Raw genomic sequence first — 24,610 nt, 5'->3', positions numbered from 1 at the left:
TCTTCATTATTATTCTACAATGTAAAAAATAGAGAAAATTAAGAAAAACCCTTAAATGAGTAGGTGTGTCCAAACTTTTGACTCGTACTGTACATGATGGACTTTTAAGTGAAGAAATAACCACACAGATATCCAATCATTACTCACCAAACAAATTATCAATCATAAACAAATGCTTTGTCAGTCAGCAAGCATCTACAGTGAGGGAAAAAAGTATTTGATCCCCTGCTGATTTTGTAAATTTGACCACTGACAAAGAAATGATCAGACTATAACTTTAATGGTAGGTTTATTTGAACAGTGAGAGACAGAATAACAACAAAAAAATCCAGAGAAATGCATGTCAAAAATGTTATAAATTGATTTGTATTTTAATGAGGAAAATAAGTATTTGATCCCCTCTCAATCAGAAAGATTTCTGGCTCCCAGGTATATTTTATACAGGTAACGAGCTGAGATTAGGAGCACACTCTTAAAGGGAGTGTTCCTAATCTCAGTTTGTTACCTGTATAAAAGACACCTGTCCACAGAAGCAATCAATCAATCAATCAGATTCCAAACTCTCCACCATGGCCAAGACCAAAGAGCTCTCCAAGGATGTCAGGGACAAGATTGTAGACCTACACAAGGCTGGAATGGGCTACAAGACCATCGCCAAGCAGCTTGGTGAGAAGGTGACAACAGTTCGATTATTGCAAATGGAAGAAACACAAAATAACTGTCAATCTCCCTTGGCCTGGGGCTCCATGCAAGATCTCACCTCGTGGAGTTGTAATGATCATGAGAACGGTGAGGAATCAGCCCAGAACTACACGGGAGGATCTTGTCAATGATCTCAAGGCAGCTGGGACCATAGTCACCAAGAAAACAATTGGTAACACACTACGCTGTGAAGGACTGAAATCCTGCAGCGCCCGCAAGGTCCCCCTGCTCAAGAAAGCACATATACAGGCCCGTCTGAAGTTTGCTAATGAACATCTGAATGATTCAGAGGAGAACTGGGTGAAAGTGTTGTGGTCAGATGAGACCAAAATCGAGCTCTTTGGCATCAACTCAACTCAACTCGACGTGTTTGGAGGAGGAGGAATGCTGCCTATGACCCCAAGAACACCATCCCCACCGTCAAACATGGAGGTGGAAACATTATGCTTTGGGGGTGTTTTTCTGCGAAGGGGACAGGACAACTTCACCGCATCAAAGGGACGATGGACGGGGCCATGCACCGTCAAATCTTGGGTGAGAACCTCCTTCCCTCAGCCAGGGCATTGAAAATGGGTCGTGGATGGGTATTCCAGCATGACAATGACCCAAAACACACGGCCAAGGCAACAAAGGAGTGGCTCAAGAAGAAGCACATTAAGGTCCTGGAGTGGCCTAGCCAGTCTCCAGACCATAATCCCATAGAAAATCTGTGGAGGGAGTTGAAGGTTCGAGTTGCCAAACGTCAGGCTCGAAACCTTAATGACTTGGAGAAGATCTGCAAAGAGGAGTGAGACAAAATCCCTCCTGAGATGTGTGCAAACCTGGTGGCCAACTACAAGAAACGTCTGACCTCTGTGATTGCCAACAAGGGTTTTGCCACCAAGTACTAAGTCATGTTTTGCAGAGGGGTCAAATACTTATTTCACTCATTAAAATGCAAATCAATTTATAACATTTTTGACATGCGTTTTTCTGTTGTTTTTTGTTGTTGTTATTCTGTCTCTCACTGTTCAAATAAACCTACCACTAAAATTATAGACTGATCATGTCTTTGTCAATGGGCAAACGTACAAAATCAGCAGGGGATCAAATACTTTTTTCCCTCACTGTACATGTGCAGTGTGCACACCTTTGCGTTAGGTAGCAGTAATAAACCCAAGGCCTGTAGTTATAATCTGGCCACTAATTGAAGAAGAATTGGCATTCACTGTTGTTATTAGCTTTATGTTGTGACACCAGAAATAGTCTGCATCTCCACAGCTCCCAGGTATCTTTTTTTCGAAGCACTATTGTAAGTTGGTCAACCAAGGCTGCATCTCAATAGTCTACTGTGGCTTCCTCCCCTTGTCTAGTTCTGAAAACACTGAACAGGTGACAACATTGCGGCTGCCCTCCACCAGGCATTTGCTTTCACCTGTCCAGTTCCTTTACCTCAGAGCAGATGAAGGAGATGAGAGGAAGTCGCTGTTGACTTGAGATGCAACCAAAGTGCCTTTAGTCTCTCCCAAATGAAAGCAAAGATAGTGGAGTTGTTCCTGAGTGTCTATATTTTAGGCTCTTTTCCATGAACGTTGAAGTAGATCAATTGATGACAAAGTTAATCCTCTCTATACCGTGGATAATGGAAGGACTGTAGTTCTTCTCATAACATTTATTTGCCCCCTAAACTAGTTTTTGTTCTTGACTTATCACAACCTTCAATATATACTGCAGTGTGGTTCAACAAGAGGCAATTAGGCTAAGCTTTGGTATGGAATTCCCATTCCTGTAACTATATCTGGCCTGCGAGCCATGTACATACTGTATATACACTACCGGTCAAAAGTTTAAAACACCTACTCATTCAAGGGTTTTTCTTTATTTTTACTATTTTCTACATTGTAGAATAACAGTGAAGACATCAAAACTATGAAATAACACATATGGAATCATGTAGTAACCAAAAAAGTGTTAAACAAATCAAAATATATGTTATATTTGAGAATCTTCAAATAGCCACCCTTTGCCTTGATGACAGCTTTGGCATTCTATCAACCAGCTTCATGAGGTAGTCACCTGGAATGCATTTCAATTAACAGGTGTGACTTCTTAAAAGTTCATTTGTGGAATTTCTTTCCTTCTTAATGCATTTGAGCCAATCAGTTGTGTTGTGACAAGGCAGAGGGGGTATACAGAAGATGGCCCTATTTGGTAAAAGACCAAGTCCATATTATGGCAAGAACAGCTCAAATAAGCAAAGAGAAATGACAGTCCATCATTACTTTAAGACATGAAGGTCAGTCAATACGGAAAATGTCAAGAACTTTGAACGTTTCTTCAAGTGCAGTCGCAAAAACCCTGAAGCACTATGATGAAACTGGCTCTCTTTCCCCCTTCTGATAACCAGGTGGCGAATCGCATCTCTGCATGTCTGGCAGACATATCAGTATGGATGACGGACCACCACCTCAAGCTGAACCCTGGCAAGACGGAGCTGCTCTTCCTCCCGGGGAAGGACTGCCTGTTCCATGATCTCGCCATCACGGTTGACAACTCCGTTGTGTCCTCCTCCCAGAGTGCGAAGAGCCTTGGCGTGACCCTGGACAACACCCTGTCGTTCTCCGCTAACATCAAGGCGGTGACCCGATCCTGCAGGTTCATGCTCTACAACATTCGGAGAGTACGACCCTGCCTTACACAGGAAGCGGCACAGGTCCTAATCCAGGCACTTGTCATCTCCCGTCTGGATTACTGCAACTCGCTGTTGGCTGGACTCCCTGCCTGTGCCATTAAACCCCTACAACTTATCCAGAATGCCGCAGCCCGTCTGGTGTTCAACCTTCCCAAGTTCTCTCACGTCACCCCGCTCCTCCGCACACTCCACTGGCTTCCAGTTGAAGCTCGCATCTGTTACAAGACCATGGTGCTTGCCTATGGAGCTGTGAGGGGAACGGCACCTCCGTACCTTCAGGCTCTGATCAGTCCCTACACCCAAACGAAGGCATTGCGTTCATCCACCTCTGGCCTGCTGGCTCCCCTTCCTCTGCGGAAGCATAGTTCCCGCTCAGCCCAGTCAAAACTGTTCGCTGCTCTGGCACCCCAATGGTGGAACAAGCTCCCTCACGACGCCAGGACAGCGGAGTCACTCACCACCTTCCGGAGACATTTGAAACCCCACCTCTTTAAGGAATACCTGGGATAGGATAAAGTAGTCCTTCTACCACCCCCCCAAAAAAAAAAAAAAAAAAAAAAAAATTGTAAAGTGGTTATCCCACTGGCTATAGGGTGAATGCACCAATTTGTAAGTCGCTCTGGATAAGAGCGTCTGCTAAATGACGTAAATGTAAATGTAATGAGGACCGCCACAGGAATGGAAGACCCAGAGTTACCTCTGTTGCAGAGGATAAGTTCATTAGAGTTACCAGCCTCAGAAATTGCAGCCCAAATAAATGCTTCATGGAGTTCAAGTAACAGACACATCTCAACATCAACTGTTCAGAGGAGACTGTGTGAATCAGTTCTTCATGGTCGAATTGCTGCAAAGAAACCACTACTAAAGGACACCAATAATAATAAGAGACTTGCTTGGGCTAAGAAACACGAGAAATGGACATTAGAACGGTGGAAATTTGTCCTTTGGTCTGGAGTCCAAATTTGAGATTTTTGGTTCCAACCGCCATGTCTTTGTGAGACGCAGTGTGGGTGAACGGATGATCTCCGCATTTGTATTTCCCACCGTAAAGCATGGAGGAGGAGGTGTTATGTGTGGGGGTGCTTTGCTGGTGACACTGTCTGTGATTTATTTAGAATTCAAGGCACACTTAACCAGCATGGCTACCACTGCATTCTGCAGCGATACGCCATCCCATCTGGTTTGGGCTTAGTGGGACTGTCATTTGTTTTTCAACAGGACAATGACCCAACACATCTCCAGGCTGTGTAAGGGCTATTTTACCATGAAGGAGAGTGATGGAGTGCTGCATCAGATGACCTGGCCTCCACAATCCCCCGACCTCAACCAAATTGAGATGGATTGGGATGAGTTGGACCGCAGAGTGAAGGAAAAGCAGCCAACAAGTGCTCAGCATATGTGGGAACTCCTTCAAGACTGTTGGAAAAGCATTCCAGGTGAAGCTGGTTGAGAGAATGCCATGAGTGTGTAAAGCTGTCATCAAGGCAAAGTGTAGCTATTTGAAGAATCTCAAATATAAAATATATTTTTATTTGTTTATTACTTTTTTGGTTACTACATTATTCCACATGTGTTATTTCATAGTTTTGATGTCTTCACTATTATTCTACAATGTACAAAATAGTAAAAATAAAGAAAACCCTTGAATGAGTAGGTGTTCTAAAAGTTTTGACCGGTAGTGTGCATGTAGAACAAATGCCAGTTATAGATATAGGAGTTTAGCTGCAGCAGCTCCAAGAGAGAATAGAGGAGACCGAGTCCTGTGCTGTTTGTGTCCCAGAGAGAATAGAGGAGACCGAGTCCTGTGCTGTTTGTGTCCCAGAGAGAATGGAGGAGACAGAGTCCGAGTCCTGCACTGTGTGTGGAGAGATATTCACTTTCCCTGTGGTTCTCAGCTGCCATGCCTGTGGATGTAGCTTCTGCAAACAATGTCTGGGGGAGTTCTGGGAGCAGCAGGGTTCTCAAACTTGTCCTGTGTGCATCCTAAACGATCCTGGACCTGCTCAGAGAACATGTGAGGAACATGGTAACAAATTCTCCCTCTTCTGTGTCACGGACCTGCAGCCTATATGTACTGAGTGTCGTCTCACAGGTTAGCATGTCGACCACAGGGTGTACCCTATTATCGAGGCTCTGGAGGACTGCAAGGTATTTTATATTTATTTTATTTTATATGGCCGACCTTAAAGAGATTGAACGGGATCTTAAGCACTTACAACTTTGTAACATATTGTACGGATTGGAATTCGTAACATATAAGAATCAAATGTTTTTAAATGCAGGACTTAACATCATACGAAATGGATGGCGTTGTACACAATTGTGCACAATTGTCAGGGGACCCATTTCGGCTCATTAGCGTTAATTTCTAAACTAGTGGCTGAAATTATACAAAACCTCTCTAGCATCACTTTAAGTTATGGGTTGTTTGTATCTCATGCATGATTTATACTCAATGTTGAGTTACTTAAAAGGTTGGGCCAGAACATACACTTTATCATACTCTCACACTAAAAAAGAGCCCCTGCCACCATTCCTCCCTGGGTCAGTATGAAGTCAGTCACTCGCATAGAGTCGGCTAGAAGGCACACTAGGACCAAAGCCTGTTTTAACATGGCCAGCGCCATTGAGGGCTTTCACAATTTTTAAGTAGTAAACTAGGTGGGACTTGCTATGGGTTAAGCCGTTAAGGAATGATCACAGAATTCCATCCAGGTCAGCAGGAGGGGTAAGCCAAATAATTATACCCCTGAGCAAACATTCTATAACTGCAGGTGGCAGTAAATCACCAACCTTGGCTTCATATCTGTTCAGACTCCAGCACAGTAGGTGGTGTTTAGCACCTTTTTAGTTTATTTACAAACTGCCAATACTCTCATAGAAGTAGAAATTGACTACTTTTAAATGGCGATAGCCCTCAATGACGCTGCCCATGCTGTCAACGAAGCGGCCATTGCAAAGATAGGAGATGAGCTATCTAGTACATCTCTATGGAAATTGATCGTGCTCAGATCTTACATCCAGTCAGCAGCTAGATGTTACTCCCCTCTAGTGGAAGGGAAATGTAACTATCATCAACATGATTCACTGCCAAGTGTCATGTGACTCACTATAAGTTTAACTGTCTAACTTCATAACCAAAAAACGTAGGCTGTTTTACTACATTGTAAAGTGCTATTTGCATGTTAAAATGTCACAGGTTTGCTTTTACTTTTTCTATTTTTTTTGTTGGTGGCCCAGTATTTGATGATATGCACATATTAGGTACAGTGGCTTTAAAGTTTGTCTCTGCAGTGAGTCAGATACAGATGTAGGATCTTAATTTGATCACTCTTTTGTTGCTGAGAATTTTCCTGCAATGTCGGAAACGCAAACTTGTAGTGTATTCAAGGTTTAAAAAGGCTTCTAAATTTTGTAATTTCCACTTTAATATGTCAGACTTGATTTGCCCTAATGAAAAATATATCAACCCCTACAAAACATTTCAATGTATTATAATCCACATAATAATTCACATTTCCTGTTGCTGCAGGATTATTTTCCTGCTGTAGCAAACTGGCACAAATTAAGATCCTACATCTGTATATTGTTGGGTGGGGAGAATTGTAAGTGTGGTCAGATTACTGTCTCTGTATGACTCTGTGCGTGTGCACGCACGCATGTGTGTGTATGTGTGTGTGTGCCTGAGAGAATGGCGCAGTGTGTGTAAAATAAGTGTTCATTTGCACAGCAGCATCTCGGTTGATCAATGTCACTATAAAGTTCACACTTGATTTACAAAGCTTGCAGTAAAATAAATGTCATAGGGGCCAAGACTCATACGCCATTTAGAGGATCACTGTAACCATATCTGAGCCATTGCAGCCTGTTATAGATACATATACAGTATACAGGATACAGCTCCACATACAGCTCCAGCCCTGAGGTAGAATGGAGGCCAAAACTCTCCTGGAGAACAATTCCACCTGTCCTGTATGTAGAGGGGTCTTCGGTGTGCCAGTTATATACAGCTGCAATAACAGTGGCTGTAGTTTCTGCAAACCCTGTCTGGAGGAGTTCTGGGAGCAGCAGGGTCTTCCAAAAGGACAATGATCCCAAGCATACTTCCAAAGTTGTGGCAAAATAGCTTAAGGACAACAAAGTCAAGGTATTGGAGTGGCCATCACAAAGCCCTGACCTCAATCCTATAGAAAATGTGTGGGCAGAACTGAAAAAGCGTGTGCGAGCAAGGAGGCCTACAAACCTGACTCAGTTACACCAGCTCTGTCAGGAGGAATGGGCCAAAATTCACCCAACTTATTGTGGGAAGCTTGTGGAAGGCTACCCGAAACGTTTGACCCAAGTTAAACAATTTAAAGGCAATGCTACCAAATACTAATTGAGTGTATGTAAACTTCTGACCCACTGGGAATGTGATGATAGAAATAAAAGCTGAAATAAATCATTCTCTCTACTATTATTCTGACATTTCACATTCTTAAAATAAAGTGTGGATCTTAACTGACCTAAGACAGGGAATTTTTACTAGGATTAAATGTCAGGAATTGTGAAAAACTGAGTTTAAATGTATTTGGCTAAGGTGTATGTAAACTTCCGACTTCAACTGTATATGGGACGGCTGTCAATCCTTTGGTCCTTAAATGAAACTGGTATACTTTTTTATTTATCACAATTTTCTTTAACCAATTATGTTCTTTAATGCAGGGCCGACAGACAAGTTCCTTATTTTTTCCCCCTTCCACTTTCCTCTTCCATTTTTGCGGTAATGCTGCAATTATTTGGTTGTAATTTTGAGCAGACATTTCCATATGTTTTTGTTAGCTGCATGTGCGACATAACTCATCCAGTCCTACCTATGATATCATTTAAGAAGATTATACCGTTTTATCAATCAGTATATTTGAGTTTAACCACAATTTTTGTTGCATTATTTGTTCTGTCGTTTCTGGAGGATTACATTGAAATTGCAACCAACTTTCTATGGCTTGTTTTAGAAATAGTGATATTTGGGAGATTATTTCCTTTTCAAATAACTGAAATTGAGAGGTTGTAATCTGAATAAAGGGAAAAAGGCCATTCTTGAAGATGGGGTGAGACAATCTTACTAATTTGCTAGAGAACCAGTTTGGATTTAAGTATAACTTTTGTATGACTGAAGCTTTTAGTGATAGGTCTAATGCTTTAATATTTAATAATTTATGTCCTCCAAATTCATATTCATTACTCCATGACTTAATTTGATGCTACTTTAAGGTGATTTGGCCAAAAACGTTGAACATTGTACTCCCATTGAATTTTAGTTAGTGGTGGCTAATCTTAGCTGACGTTTGTAGTGCCTGTTTAATGACATCCGAACCATGGACTAAAGTTTCTCCTGGCTAATAGACTACTTTCAGGGTTAGGAACCATCTAACATTAAGTTGTAAACTACTGAACCTCTTGGTAATAAAGATAAGGCTATTTATGTCTCATGCATGATTTATCCTACATTTTGAGTACCTTAAAAGGTTGGGCAATAACACCCCGTTTTTAACATATTCTTTTTAACCCCTGCCCCCATTCCTCCTTGGGTCAGTGTGAAGTCGGTCACTCATGTCAGTCTCTTCAGTCAGCTATATTGTAGGGTGGGGTGAACCACCATATGTGGGCTCAGTTGAATGTCTCTGTCATTGGATGGCTGTGTGTGTGTGTGTGTGTCAGTAGTACCTCGGAATCAGAAGCGTCCTGGTCGGTGTCAGCGCTGGTGTACATTTGCATAGTAGCTGGAGTCGATCTTTGTACATACTTCATGTTGCTCTTCAGAAGGGTCGGTCAGGGAAATTATTCTCAGTTGATTTCTAATTCTTCTGTGAGGTGATCATATTCTTCTCAAAAGGTAGTTAATTATAATCACAAATGATAATAATTTTCCCGTTCAGGTTCTCATTTGGCACAAATTAGATATTGACTTGTGCCGCTATTCAATGTCACTATAAAGTTCACTCTTGATTTACAAAGCTTGGAGTAAAATAAATGTCAGAGGGGCGAAGGCTCACAGGCCAGCGTAACCATATCTGAGCCACTGCGGCCTGTTATAGATGCATACAGGAGTCCAGCTCTAGCTCTGTGGGAGAATGGAGGCCAAAGCTTCCTCTATCCTGGAGGATGATGATCTCTCCTGTGCTGTATGTAGAGAGGTCTTCTCTGTTCCTGTGGTTCTCAGCTGCCATACCTGTGGCTGTAGCTTCTGCAATCCCTGTCTGGATGAGTTCTGGGAGCAGCAGGGTTCTGAAATATGTCCTTTGTGCATCATCGACTACCCTAGAGGTCCTCAGAGAACGTGTGAGGAACACAGGGACAAACTGAAGATCTTCTGTGTCACGGACCTGCAGCCTATCTGTGATTATCATTGGTCAGTTGACCATAAGGATCACAAAGTGTACCCAATAGCTGAAGCAGTGGTGGACTGCAAGGTAAGCTGTGACAGTACATCTATTTAGTGTTTAAATCTATTCCCAGTGCAGGATTTGATCCTTGTGGGCTAACTCCCACTACCCAAACTATTGGGTTACTATAATAATAGCTTCAGCAACCAGAATGCACGTTCAGCTAAATGCCACTAAACTTTAACAACTTTGTCCCCAATAAATAGTCCCTACGTGTGGCAAAAATATTAGTTGTTTTGATGTTCCTCTTATAAAACCCATTATTCTGATTTGAATGAGAGTGTCAGGCACCAGAAAGCTGGACAGAACAAAAAAATGAATACATTAAAGGGATAGTTTTTAGAAAGTTTGGCATATTTTCAACTTCCCTAGGGTGTTGTTGTTTCCACCAAACCGTTTTTAAATGAGCTCGCTGGTTATTTAGTAACATCCAGAAACAACAACACCCTAGGTCGAAAATGAGCTAAACTTAAAAACATTAAAGAAACTATACCTTTAAGACATTATAGGGGCATCATATTTGCTTATGACAAGTCTTACAAATGCATTACAACCACATCATCATGCATTATACCTGTAGGCTTTGGGTAAAGTGTTACCAACAAATGCAGGTTAATAATTTACAGTGACTTAAATGGACTTTAGGACAAAATACAAAAAATAGTAAATTATGGCCCATTTGCACAACAATTTAGTGTTTTAAGACATCTTGGACCATGGGGCGCTTTCAGGACAGGGATTTGTCAAATGTTAGACCCAGCACTTAGTCAAGGCTAAGTTGGACTGTGGAAAATGTTTCAGGGGTCAGTGGAGGGGTATTTTCTTACCCTCCTCCCTCCCACCTAATACATTCTCCCCACCTATTAATACTCACCGTCTTCCCATCTTTTCTTGGTTATTGTGTTTCTTCCCAGACTCTGATGGACCATATCATTCTTATGCAATATGCTGCCCCCACCAGTCTTGTCTTGTGACTTATTAAATGATCAAATGATTATTGCATCACCATCATCAAAATGTTATTGGCTGTTTAAGGCAGACCCCCTGGCATCATCACTCTGACGTGCCAATCTTCCCCCCTCTTCAACAACACTGATCTCAGAACACTGCGTCAATGAAGTGGGACTATCACTCACTCTCTGGTCTTCCTTCAAAGATATTTGGTGGATAGCTGTGTTTTATTATGCAGTGGGAGGTGTTTATTTGCATATCCACTACTCAAGCCGATGGAAGCCCTATGGACATATTAATTTCCTTTAAGTATTAAAGTTGAACTGGGGTAGACCCCAGAGAACCCCGGCAACAGGGGTGGGAGGAGCATAGTAACCTTATCTGATCCTGCTGCTGCTCCAGCCCTGTTTTAAAAACCTGATAGGCAGAATGGCGTCCAGGCACCGTGAAGACGATCTCTCCTGCCCCATCTGTGGAATTATCTTCAACCAGCCCGTGGTGCTCTCCTGCAGACACAGGTTCTGTAAAACATGCCTTCAGGACAGCTGGAGTACCCAGGAAGTTGAGGACGACTGCCACTTCTGCCCTCTGTGCTGGAGACGTTCCTCCATGAATGAGATTGTGGTGAACACCATTCTGGAGAAGACCTGCGAGTCCTTCAGGAAGGAGATGAGCAGCAGGAATAACCCTATGGCGTGTAAGGAACATGGAGAGATACTCACACTCTTCTGTCTGGACGATCTGCAGCCCATCTGTGTTGCGTGCCAGACGTCGGCGGTACACAAGGGGCACAGGCTCTACCCCATTGGGGAAGGTGCACACGACTGTAAGGTAGGCAAGCACAACCTTAGTTGTCTTCATGGTGCTGTCAGTGTCACGGTCACTGAATGTCTCTCATCATCTATACCCTTGCTCTTAACTTTGCTTGTCAGAGGGAAACTCACTTTCATCTGTATGTTCAGTCTCATCTAACCTCCGGCTGTCATCCTTTACCGCCCGCATTGTCAAATAACTATTTTTTTGTAGCCCAAAACTTTCACAAGTTGCTAAACCAGCAGCACTTCTATCATCATGAAAAGTATCATATTTTACTTTGTTTTTTACAGTTTTGTGTTGTAAAAACCTTTATGTTATAGAAATCACCTTTGACATGATGGTTAATAGGGGGTTTGGAATCACTCTATTAATAGATTCATATTTTGGGTTGGTCACTGCTTGGGCCCCTGGGAGGAATGAAACTAGATCCCAGAAGGCTTCTCAAGTGTGCCCCTCTACATTCCACTCCTCGCCTGTCCCACCATCTGTCTTTGACCCAGTTCTAGGGACAAGGCAGCTTTCACCTAGACACATTTTAATCTTAGAATTTAATACTCAAAGACAACATCAACAGAGCATGAATCATGAGCTTGAGTGTGCCTCACAATGCAGAAAACTCAATGTCCAAACTTTCTACATACAGTGGGGAGAACAAGTATTTGATACACTGCCGATTTTGCAGGTTTTCCTACTTACAAAGCATGTAGAGGTCTGTCATTTTTATCATAGGTACACTTCAACTGTGAGAGACGGAATCTACAACAAAAATCCAGAAAATCACATTGTATGATTTTTATGTAATTAATTTGCATTTTATTGCATGACATAAGTATTTGATACATCAGAAAAGCAGAACTTAATATTTGGTACAGAAACCTTTGTTTGCAATTACAGAGATCATACGTTTCCTGTAGGTCTTGGCCAGGTTTGCACACACTGCAGCAGGGATTTTGGCCCACTCCTCCATACAGACCTTCTCCAGATCCTTCACGTTTCGGGGCTGTCGCTGGGCAATACAGACTTTCAGCTCCCTCCAAAGATTTTCCATTGGGTTCAGGTCTGGAGACTGGCTAGGCCACTCCAGGACCTTGAGATGCCTCTTACTGTCAGGACCCGGTGCGAGAAACAGTCACTAATAATTGTCAGAACCCAGAAGATGAGGCAGACACAGCAGTACTAGAGATGGTGGTTTAATAAAGAACAAAAAATCCTCAGGCAAAGAAACTAAATCCACAATGTCCAAAAATAAAGCCAAGAGGCACAAAGAGGAAAACCTCCAAAAAAAAACAAAGAAACTCCACAAAGTGGTAAAAATCCCACCAGAGAAATATCCATATAACACAAGGCTGGGGCTGGGGCTGGGTGCTAACTTACAAACACTGAGCAAGGAACTGAGGAACACACAGGGTTTAAATACTAACAAGGGAATGACCTACAGGTGCAAACAATAATTAGATCAAGAAAAAACAAAAGGTACAAAAAAGGTGCAATGGGGACATCTAGTGACCAAAACCCGAACAGTCATGGCCAAAACCTGACAGAATCCCCCTCCTAGGAACGGCTCCTGACGTTCCTACCAGCCTTCTCAGGGTGGAGGGCCCTGAACTGACGAATGAGGTCAGGGTCCAGTATGTCCTTGGCAGGAACCCAGGAGCGCTCCTCGGGACCGTAGCCTTCCCAGTCCACCAGATACTGCCAGGACCGCTGCACCCGGCGGGAATCCAGTATCCGGTGGACGGTATAAGCCGACTGGCCACCGATGACACGGGGCGGAGGGGGAGGTCTGCCTGCCGGAATAAGGGGAGAAAAAACAACAGGTTTTAATAAAGAAATGTGAAATGTTGGATTGATCTTAAGGGATCTGGGTAAGTGCAGGCGAAAAGTAACGGGATTGACTCTCCTGGCAATCTTAAAGGGACCGATGAACCTCTGGGACAGCTTGCGAGACTCCACCCGTAGCGGTAGGTTCTTAGTTGAGAGCCATACTCTCTGGCCGGGGTACAGGGTAGGACCGGGACGGCGACCTCTGTTGGCTTGTCGTTGGTACTGCTGAGAGGAACGCAGAAGATTAAGACGTGCCTTCTTCCACGTAAGCCGACAGCGTCTGATGAACCTCGAGGCTGAAGGCACTCTGACTTCTGCCTCCTGGTCCGGGAACAATAGAGGTGCATAGCCAAACTGACACTCATGCGGGGACATACCAGTGGAGGAGGAGCACAAGGTGTTGTGCGCGTACTCGGCCCAAACAATGAAGGATGACCAAGTGGACGGGTTGTTGGAAACCATGCATCTGAGGGTGGTTTCCAGCTCCTGATTCATCCTCTCAGTTTGGCCATTGGACTCCGGATGGTACCCGGAAGATAAACTGGCCGTGGCCCCTATGAGTTGGCAGAAGGCCTTCCAAAACCTTGAGGCGAACTGGGGACCCCTGTCGGAAACCATATCTTGCGGGATCCCAAAGACTCGGAACACATGGTTAATCACCAACTCAGCTGTTTCCTTGGCAGAAGGTAATTTGGTCAAAGGAACAAACCTGGCCGCCTTAGAAAACCTGTCGATGATGACTAGGATCGTAGTATTACCATGGGACGGAGGAAGGCCAGTAATAAAGTCCAATGAGATATGGGACCAGGGTCGGTGGGGAATAGATAGAGGGTGAAGGAGTCCTTGAGGGCGAAGGTGAGAAGATTTGCCCTGGCAGCACACGGAACAGGCCTTGATGAAAGTGGCAACGTCTTCCTTCATGGTGGGCCACCAGAACTTACGCTGGATGAACTCCAAGGTGCGGCCTATGCCCGGGTGACAGGTGAGGCGAGAGGAGTGCCCCCACCGAAGGACTTGGGACCTTGCTGCCTTGGGAACAAACAACCGATTAGCAGGACCTCCACCAGGGCCCGGTTCGATGGCTTGAGCTTGTTTCACGGTATCCTCCACTTGCCACGAGATCGGAGCCACGATCTTAGCGGCCGGAAGGACAGTCATGTCAGTATCTTCTCGAATGGCAGGAGAGTAGATTCGTGACAAGGCGTCCGGTTTGAGATTCTTCGACCCGGGTCTATAGGTGAGGATAAACTGAAATCGGCTGAAGAAAAGAGACCATCGAGCTTGTCTGGCGTTCAACCGCTTCGCCTGCTGGATATACTCCAGATTCTTGTGGTCCGTAAGCACTTGAAACGGTTGAGAAGCCCCCTCGAGCCAGTGTCTCCATTCCTTCAATGCCATCTTAACCGCTAGGAGTTCACGGTCCCCCACATCGTAATTCCTCTCGGCCGGGGTAAGCCGGTGAGAGAAGAAAGCGCAAGGATGAAGCTTCTTGTCTTCACCCCTCTGAGACAGGACAGCTCCAACCCCAACCTCTGATGCGTCTACCTCCACCACAAAAGGTTCCTCCGCCGTTGGTAGTGTCAGGATGGGAGCAGAGAGGATGCGCTGCTTGAGTCCTTGGAAGGCCGTCTCAGCTTCTCTTCCCCACAGAAACCTTGTGTTGCCACCCTTGGTTACCGCCGAGAGAGGGGCTGCCACCGAGCTGAAGTTCTTGATGAACTTGCGGTAAAAGTTGGTGAAGCCCAGGAAACGTTGAACTTCCTTAACGGACTTGGGGGTGGGCCAATCCGCTACCGCCTCTACCTTCTTGGGGTCCATCTGGACTCGTCCGGGTTCCACTATAAATCCCAGGAATTGTACTCGAGAGGAATGGAATTCACACTTCTCCGGCTTAACGTACAAATGGCTGTCTAGGAGGCGTTTGAGCACTTGTCTGACATGCTTAGTGTGTTCTTGAAGGGAGCTCGAAAAGATGAGGATGTCATCCAAGTACACAAACACGAAGATGTTAAGCATATCCCTAAGCACATCGTTTATGAGCGCTTGGAACACAGCCGGAGCGTTGGTCAGGCCGAAGGGCATCACCGAGTATTCGTAGTGACCAGTAGGCGTGTTGAAAGCGGTCTTCCACTCGTCCCCGGGTTTGATCCGCACAAGATGGTATGCGTTCCGCAGGTCAAGCTTAGTGAAGACAACTGCTTCCTGGAGCAGCTCAAAGGCTGTGGCCATAAGAGGTAGCGGGTAGCGGTTACGGACGGTTATGGCATTGAGTCCCCGGTAGTCGATGCAAGGTCGTAATCCGCCGTCTTTCTTGGCCACAAAGAAAAACCCTGCTCCCGCCGGCGAGGTAGATGGACGCATGAGGCCTGCTGTCAGAGCGTCCTTGATGTAGGTATCCATAGCAGCTCGTTCGGGAGGAGAAAGGGAAAAGATCCGACCCCTGGGAGGGCAGGTCCCCGGCAACAGGTCGATGGTGCAATCGTAAGGTCTATGGGGTGGTAGTTTGGTGGCCCTCTGTTTGCTAAATACCAGTTTGAGGTCATGGTAACACTCGGGAACTCGGGACAAGTCGATGGATTCTAGAGACTCGGAAGGAGAACTCTGGGAACTCGGGAAGATACAAGTGGCTTGGCACGTGGGACCCCACTGCTTGATAGTGCCCACAGACCAGTCGATGTGAGGGTTATGGCTGTGAAGCCAGGGATAGCCAAGGACGAGAGGAAACTCGGAACAGGCGATCAGATGAAAGTTCATCACTTCCTTGTGTTGGGAAACTGAAAGTCGTAAGGGGGTAGTGGCACGAGTGACAAGTCCAGATCCCAAAGGACTTCCATCCAACGTAGCAACCCTTATGGGGTCACTTAGAGGTTCAGAAGGAACGCCATTCTCCTTCGCCCAGATCCCATCCATGAAGTTACCTGCGGCTCCAGAGTCTACCAAGGCTTGAAGAGAAACCTCGTGGTCGTCCCAGGAAAGGGTAACAGGAATGAGCAGGTGGGAGTTGGATAGATGGGAGGAGGTTATGTTTCCCGTTACAGTCCTCCCAGGCCTGCACGGGAGAGTGCGTTTCCCTGGAGCCCGGGACACGTGGAGCGGAAATGGCCCGGTTTGCCGCAATATAGACAGCATCGCTCCCTCATTCGGCGGTCTCTCTCAGCCTGGGAGATGCGTCCAACCTGCATGGGTTCTGGTGGAGCCAGCGAGGATAAAGGTGGAGACTCGGAGTTGGAACCGATAGGAACTAGGGTGAGCGGTCTATGGTTTTGTTCTCTCTCTCTCAGACGCTGGTCTATGCGTGAAGCCAACTTGATAAGGGACTCGAGGTTGTCCGGTGGTTCCCGAGTGGCCAGTTCATCTTGGATGGTGTCAGAAAGACCCTTCAAAAAACACACTGTGAGCGCCTCGTCGTTCCAGCCACTTGCTGCTGCCACAGTGCGGAACTGGATGGCATAGTCCGTCACGCTGCGCCGACCTTGGCGGAGAGTCAGGAGCTGTTTGGCTGAGTCAGGGCCGTTGGTAGGACCTTGAAACACTCGCTTGAATTCTTCAGCAAAGGTAGAGTAGCTGGCACAGCAGGGACTTTGGGCATCCCACACAGCAGTAGCCCAGGCTAGAGCCTTTTCCGACAGCAGGGTGATGATATATGCTATCTTGGACCGGTCGGTGGGAAACGACGATGGTTGCAGCTCAAAGGAGAGAGAACATTGGGTGAAAAACCCCTTACAAACACTAGGGTCCCCTGAGAACCGTTGAGGAGGCGGCAGACGAGGTTCCGCCAGGGGATTAACTGCCAGGAGCCCTTGAATCGGATGAACTGGAGCAGAAGCGGTTGCCGGGGAAAGTCGATCCGAAATCTGCTTTATAGAAGTCAGCATCTCTGACAGAAGTTGAGAATGTCTAGCCATTAAGGCCTCTTGCTGAACCAGAGCAGCTTCGTGGCGTTGGACAGTCCCCTCATGGTGGGACAGCATGGAAAAAAAATCCTGGGTACTGGCTGCCTCTGGGTTCATAATAATGGCTCAGTGTTTCTGTCAGGACCCGGTGCGAGAAACAGTCACTAATAATTGTCAGAACCCAGAAGATGAGGCAGACACAGCAGTACTAGAGATGGTGGTTTAATAAAGAACAAAAAATCCTCAGGCAAAGAAACTAAATCCACAATGTCCAAAAATAAAGCCAAGAGGCACAAAGAGGAAAACCTCCAAAAAAAAACAAAGAAACTCCACAAAGTGGTAAAAATCCCACCAGAGAAATATCCATATAACACAAGGCTGGGGCTGGGGCTGGGTGCTAACTTACAAACACTGAGCAAGGAACTGAGGAACACACAGGGTTTAAATACTAACAAGGGAATGACCTACAGGTGCAAACAATAATTAGATCAAGAAAAAACAAAAGGTACAAAAAAGGTGCAATGGGGACATCTAGTGACCAAAACCCGAACAGTCATGGCCAAAACCTGACACTTACGGAGCCACTCCTTAGTTGCCCTGGCTGTGTGTTTCGGGTCGTTGTCATGCTGGAAGACCCAACCACGACCCATCTTCAATGCTCTTACTGAGGGAAGGAGGTTGTTGGCCAAGATCTCGCGATACATGGCCCCATACATCCTCCCCTCAATATGGTGCAGTCGTCCTGTCCCCTTTGCAGAAAAGCATCCCCAAAGAATGATGTTTCCACCTCCATGCTTCACGGTTTGGATGGTGTTCTTGGGGTTGTACTCATCTTTCTTCATCCTCCAAACAAGGCGAGTGGAGTTTAGACCTAAATGCTCTATTTTTACCTCATCAGACCACATGACCTTCTCCCATTCCTCCTCTGGATAATCCAGATGGTCATTAGCAAACTTCAGACGGGCCTGGACATGCGCTGGCTTGAGCAGGGGGACCTTGCGTGCGCTGCAGGATTTTAATCCATGACGGCGTAGTGTGTTACTAATGGTTTTCTTTGAGACTGTGGTCCCAGCTCTCTTCAGGTCATTGACCAGGTCCTGCCGTGTAGTTCTGGGCTGATCCCTCACCTTCCTCATGATCATTGATGCCCCACGAGGTGAGATCTTGCATGGAGCCCCAGACCGAGGGTGATTGACCGTCATCTTGAACTTCTTCCATTTTCTAATAATTACGCCAACAGTTGTTGCCTTCTCACCAAGCTGCTTGCCTATTGTCCTGTAACCCATCCCAGCCTTGTGCAGGTCTACAATTTTATCCCTGATGTCCTTACACAGCTCTCTGGTCTTGGCCATTGTGGAGAGGTTGGAGTCTGTTTGATTGAGTGTGTGGACAGGTGTCTTTTATACAGGTAACGAGTTCAAACAGGTGCAGTTAATACAGGTAATGGGTGGAGAACAGGAGGGCTTCTTAAAGAAAAACGAACAGGTCTGTGAGAGCCGGAATTCTTACTGGTTGGTAGGTGATCAAATACTTATGTCATGGAATAAAATGCAAATTAATTACTTAAAAATCATACAATGTGATTTTCTGGATTTTTGTTTTAGTTTCCGTCTCTCACAGTTGAAGTGTACCTATGATAAAAACTACAGACCTCTACATGCTTTGTAAGTAGGAAAACCTGCAAAATAGGCAGTGTATCAAATACTTGTTCTCCCCACTGTATCTTGCTCTGGCACGTTGACTTTATGAATCTGTGTGTAGCCATTTTGTTTCATCATCATCATCTCCACCCTCTCTTGTCACTCAATCACATGATCCAAACTCTGTTAATGTTGCCGTGGCATTAGCTAGGTCCAGCTATCAATTGAGCTGGATCTTCCAGTCAAGGAGGTATTGTGACCTTTCACACATGCAGCTGAATGCTGTGATGGGGCTGCGATGCAGCGGTACCTGGCAGTTGAAGCAACACATTGTGCTCGTGGCCAGCCTGACCCTGTAGTATGTGTTAAAGTGTTATTATCTTGCCATTCCATTCCAGGAGGAACTTAAGACTGCACTGACGCCATTGAAGGAGAAGCTGCAGCTGTACAAGAAGGCTATGATCATCTGTGATCAAACGGCAGAGCACATCAAGGTAGGGTATTGTATTTCTAGCGCTTTAGAAAGATTTTGATGGTGTCCTTTTTGAATGAATACATCTTATAATGCTCATGGAACACATCATCAGTAATGTAACCTGGGGTCATTGAGTGTTTCAGGTCTTTCATTTCTAAACATGTCTAATTCCAGAACCAGGTTGAGCATACTGAAAGGCAGATAAAGGATGAGTTTGAAATCCTTCGCCAGTTCCTGAGAGATGAGGAGGCAGCCAGATTGCATGCTCTGAAGGCAGAGGAGGATCAGAAGAGTCTGCTTATAAAGGAGAAGATTGAGGAGATGTCCAACGAACTGACGTCCCTCTCAAACACCATCAGAACCGTAGAGCAAGAGATGAGGTCTCAGGACATCCCATTCTTACAGGTATACACAGTATGAAGTTAAACCCTACTTACAGTCAGTGGCGGCTCCTGAAAAAATTCTCAGGAGGGGCAATTTTTCTGATGATTTAGGTGACCTACACACATTTAAAAAAAGATATGTCCAGCAACAACATGAAGACAGGGGCAGCATATAAGTCAATACCAGAAGCATTTATTGACTGATCTCAAAAGTGTTGGCTTACCAGGGTTGGTGGAGCCCTCAGTTTCATCTTTGCCTCGCAAAGCTAACTCAAACACTCCGCAAAACTTCACACACTGGATTAGCCGGCTGAGGATGTGGCGGTTCTTGCTAATGTCGTAGTAAATATATTTGTTATAGTGAATATGGAATATGATATGTTGAGTAAAATGTTGTGCTAAGATCTATTTAGGTCAGGAGCTGGTTATAAGTTCTGTTCCTATCCAATAACAATGGACAAAAGGGTCCTATCTTGTCAGCCTTGTCAGCAGGTGGCCAAGGACAACACCCACGCCATAGGCCTCTCAGTTCTTCCAACTCACGAGTTCTTGCTCTGAGGACACACACACACACACAAACACACACACACACACATCATCACTGTTAAACACACACACACACACACACATCATCACTGTTAAACACACACACACACACACACAAAAATCCCCTCTCTTAGGCTGAACATTTGAAGACAGAGAACCCGACTCAGAGCCAATGCAACAGTGACAGTAGCCTGCAGGGGACTTCGCCCAACTCATCAGGACCAATCAGAAGATCAGAACTACTAGATTGAACCTACTTCATTTATTGCATAAAATGTCTGCACACAATGTTTCGGGGCTCTCTTCAGATAATAATAATAATAATAATAATAATAATATGCCATTTAGCAGACGCTTTTATCCAAAGCGACTTACAGTCATGCGTGCATACATTTTTGTGTATGGGTGGTCCCGGGGATCGAACCCACTACCTTGGCGTTACAAGCACCATGCTCTACCAGCTGAGCTACAGAAAGTGGATACTCATGGATGCGCATTGCAATTGTAAAATGTCAACACAATTGGAGACACCACGTCATTTTTGGAGACATGTTATTGACAGTAAACTATTGTAGATGCGACTGCTAACTAAATAAAACATTTTAGCTGGCTAGCTAATCATCTTAGCTAAATGTGGGGCAAACAATTCAGTTATTTACCGTTAATTTGAGGGATTGGGGTGAAAGAAATCGAGTTACATAGTGATACTTTACGATATACTGTATTGACAATATCGCAATATTTTAGCGCTAGTTGGCTGTACCTGCACCAAAACACCATTATTGTTCCTTCATAGCTTGTTCTCAATCTTTTCACATTGGGAGCAATTTGTTTTCAGCACTTTTATTTCCATGACTGATCAAAACTCGTTCTCATGGCTTTCTGATCCCTCTGCAACAGACATATGGTGCGCAATAAAATCACAGTATCGAATCGCAATACGTATAGAATCATGAGACTCGCAATGCTGATGCATATATCTTATCGTGAGGTTCCTGGCAATTCCCAGCCCAAGTTCATTTGCCACAACAAATCTCTTCGCTAGCAAACGCGATGTCTTCTCCAAAACGGCAATGTGTCTCCAGCAATGTTTACTTTTTTGACGTTCTATGGCATCTCCACTTTCCAAGCATATATGACCACATGTAATATTTTGGTAAGTGATGCAAATAGTGAACTATGTAGGGCCAGGATGTAAAATATATGTAGCTGCAGCAATTTCTCTTATCTGATATGGTAAGTAATGGGGCTTGATTTATAGCTCCCTAAGAGTTTGACGAACGGGTCCGTGAACGCGATTGCAGATATCTTTACCTCTGAATAAACTGCCTTATATTATACAATTATCCACCTTGTCCAAAAGTCTCTACTTTTTCTCCGTTCTCCAGTAAACTTGTTTTATCAACAATAGTAAGGTTCAATGACACAGAAAGCAGTTCAATGTCGGGGTACAGAGTCGCTCTCTTACCAGGATCGCGGTCCGCTCTGACCAGGGTGAAGGTGACCGGCTCCACCTCTCTGTCCGGGACTCTGTCATCCAGTCAAGTCTCCCAGCTGTATTGGGATTCCGCTGCCAGCAGCGTTTTCATTATTTAGTCCGTTCGTAGCGGGTATGTACACGATCAACAAGATCAGTCCAAAACCGAAGATCAGTCCAAAGCAGAATGTTTGCAGAATGTTTGTAAACTAAGTCTACAAATTAAAAACATAAAATAACGCCACACTGCAGGTCGCAACATAGACGCTGATAGCCGCCATTGTCTTAGTTACGTTCAACGTTACGTCACGTATGACGAAAGCGCGTAAGTGCATGCACACAGACACCCATAGAGAATGTATTGAAAGCTTTGAAATGTGAAAAAAATAGATTTTACATGACAGGCTATGAGAGACTTCTGGGCGATTTTCAACCTGACTGAAATCGCCCAAAAAACGGGCGGGGCCATTTGAAGCACGACTTTAGCCTGATTTGACATTTAGTGGCTGGCAGATCAGACGTGAACACTGATAACTGCTGTTGCCGTGATATAATTTTTTATAAATTTATAAAAAAAATATATTATTTTTTTATTTTTTTTATTTTTTATAATTGATTAGAAAAAAAATCCCTTCCTTTTCCCGTTTGGCAGTGCGTCGCCCATATCGCCCTATTGAACAAGCCGTCCCTGCTTACAGTACAAAGGGAATTCCCAAAACAAAATATAAAAACATAACATGCATGTGGAATGGTGTGGCTGTCCATCTAAAAGCGATACATTTCTTTTCTTTTCAGAACTACAAGGATATCATCAAGAGGTAAGTGGAGTCAGGAATAGCCGTCGGTTTGACCAATGGGTTGATGTCATGAGCTAACAGAGGCTAAATACAAAAATAGACAGAGACCCATACTGCCTCACTATCATGTGCCCATAATATACTAATGAAAACAGTGATCTAGCTAGTGAATGTGGCAGACACATCTAAGGCTCACGTGTGTTTCCAGATTCAACTATTATCTTAACTTAGTTCTAGAATCAATCAGATCAAGCATTAACCGGCGATAGCCAATACCTGCATAGCTGATGTTCTGGCGGTGTCGGAGGAGTAACTGTGTTGGAACTGTCAAAACGGTGAGCAGATGCTCTTGATCATAGTCAGAAAGCCACACCCTCCCACTCACGTTAAAAGTTTAGAACGAGAAAGTTTAGGCAATATAGAAATAATGAATAGAAAATCATAAAAATAATGAGCATTTGTATCAGCCTAATTGAGGTGTAGATTACATCTCAAACTCCAGTGTTCGAAATTGTAAACAAGGCGACTCAAGCAGCCAATAGCAATGTCCGCATTAGGTATAATGCCAGGAGCCGCTTGTGGATTTGACAGCTCTAACACAGTTCCACCTCCGACACTGCCAAAACAACCGCTATGTGGATGTTGGCTAAAGTGGATCTGATTGAATAGAGCCCTTAAAGGTAGACTCAGCGATATGACGTAGGTGTACAAAGTAAACAGCATAAAACAACTAAGAGAGTTAAAGCGAGAGGCTAAACTTCTCCGCTATTTTGGTCCCTACCACGCTTTAACAGCATGAAGCGAACCCATGCACACGTATGACTGTGTGAGAGCGAAGTCTTGCATCTCACTCATCGCAATATCTGCGGTGCTGCTCGTGGCAAAGTCATTTTACTGAGTCTACCTTTAATAAAAACAGATCATTATGTTCAAATGAACTTTACTTTTACACAAAATAGCAATGAATATGATACAATACATCATACATCAATTTCATGGTAAAATAATATATATTTTTTTCTGGTATAATAGACAGGATATGACTCATCACTGAATGTCATCATTCCAGAACCTGGCGTTTGCCGCTGGATCCAAAGATGATTCCTGGAACTCTGATTGACGTGGCAAAGCACCTGGGTTCTGTAAAGTTCAACATCTGGGACAAGATGAAGAGCATCATTCAATATAGTGAGTATTAATCAAATATGAGTAGGTAGAAGTGACTGTACTGTTCCCTCACAGGAAATAAAGTTATTCCATATATTTAATTTAATCTCAGTTCTGCCCTTTCTATCACCTCTCTCTTCCATTTGAGGCTCATCTCTTCTCCTCTCTCCCCAGCTCCTGTGACTCTGGACCCCAACACAGCCGCTAGCTGCTTCATCCTGTCTGAGGATCTAACCGTGGTCCAGTGCTGCTCCCAGGTCTTCAAGCTCCCCAACAACCCTGAGAGGTTTGACGTCAGCGCTGAGTTACTGGGCTCTGAGGGGTTCTGCTCTGGCCGCCACAGCTGGGAGGTGGAGGTAAAGGATAATACATACTGGGTGATCGGCGTGGCCAGCGAGTCCATCAACAGGAAGGGCAAGCACGTGCTGACGCCGGCCGAGGGCTTCTGGACTATACGCTTCCGCAACGGCGAGCACAAGGCGTGCACGGCACCGTGGGCGCCCTTGACCATGATGAGCAAGGAGCCCCAGGTCATCAGGGTGGTGTTGGACATGGACAGGGGCAAGGTGACCTTCTTTGACCCCAGGGAGAGGACGCCCCTCTATACGTTTACAGACCTCATCTCACCCCGGGTGTTCCCTTACTTCTGCACGGCCTGTAAGGAACACCCACTGAGACTGCTGCCCGTCAGGTTGTCTGCTGCTGTGGAGCACTAGAGAGCTCCATGGAGGCTCAGTTACTTACAGATATTGATCCAGTTGTGTTTACTACCTAGTCCTAGAAGATAAAGGCTGATCACTTGGAAGGGACAGTCTGGAATAAAGCATGTAATGGTCTTATGTT

The 24,610-nt window shown here is 44.8% G+C and overlaps 1 protein-coding gene across 1 annotated transcript; it reads left to right on the top strand.

Moving 5' to 3' along the window:
• Positions 1 to 11,178: 11,178 nt before the first annotated feature.
• LOC311139652 (zinc-binding protein A33-like) lies at positions 11,179 to 24,483 on the top strand (the record flags this gene model as incomplete). The annotated part of the gene is made up of 6 exons (XM_084174563.1): positions 11,179 to 11,580; positions 19,321 to 19,416; positions 19,572 to 19,802; positions 22,599 to 22,621; positions 23,670 to 23,788; positions 23,942 to 24,483. 6 exons carry the CDS (start codon positions 11,179 to 11,181, stop codon positions 24,481 to 24,483), a joined length of 1,413 nt encoding a protein of 470 aa, XP_084030689.1.
• Positions 24,484 to 24,610: the final 127 nt, after the last annotated feature.

This window comes from Coregonus lavaretus (assembly GCF_964263955.1).
Source record: "Coregonus lavaretus genome assembly, chromosome: 2".
Classification (NCBI taxonomy): Eukaryota; Metazoa; Chordata; class Actinopteri; order Salmoniformes; family Salmonidae; genus Coregonus; species Coregonus lavaretus.
The sequence above is the reverse complement of the archived record's forward strand: the minus strand, read 5'-3'. Positions and strand labels throughout refer to the sequence as shown.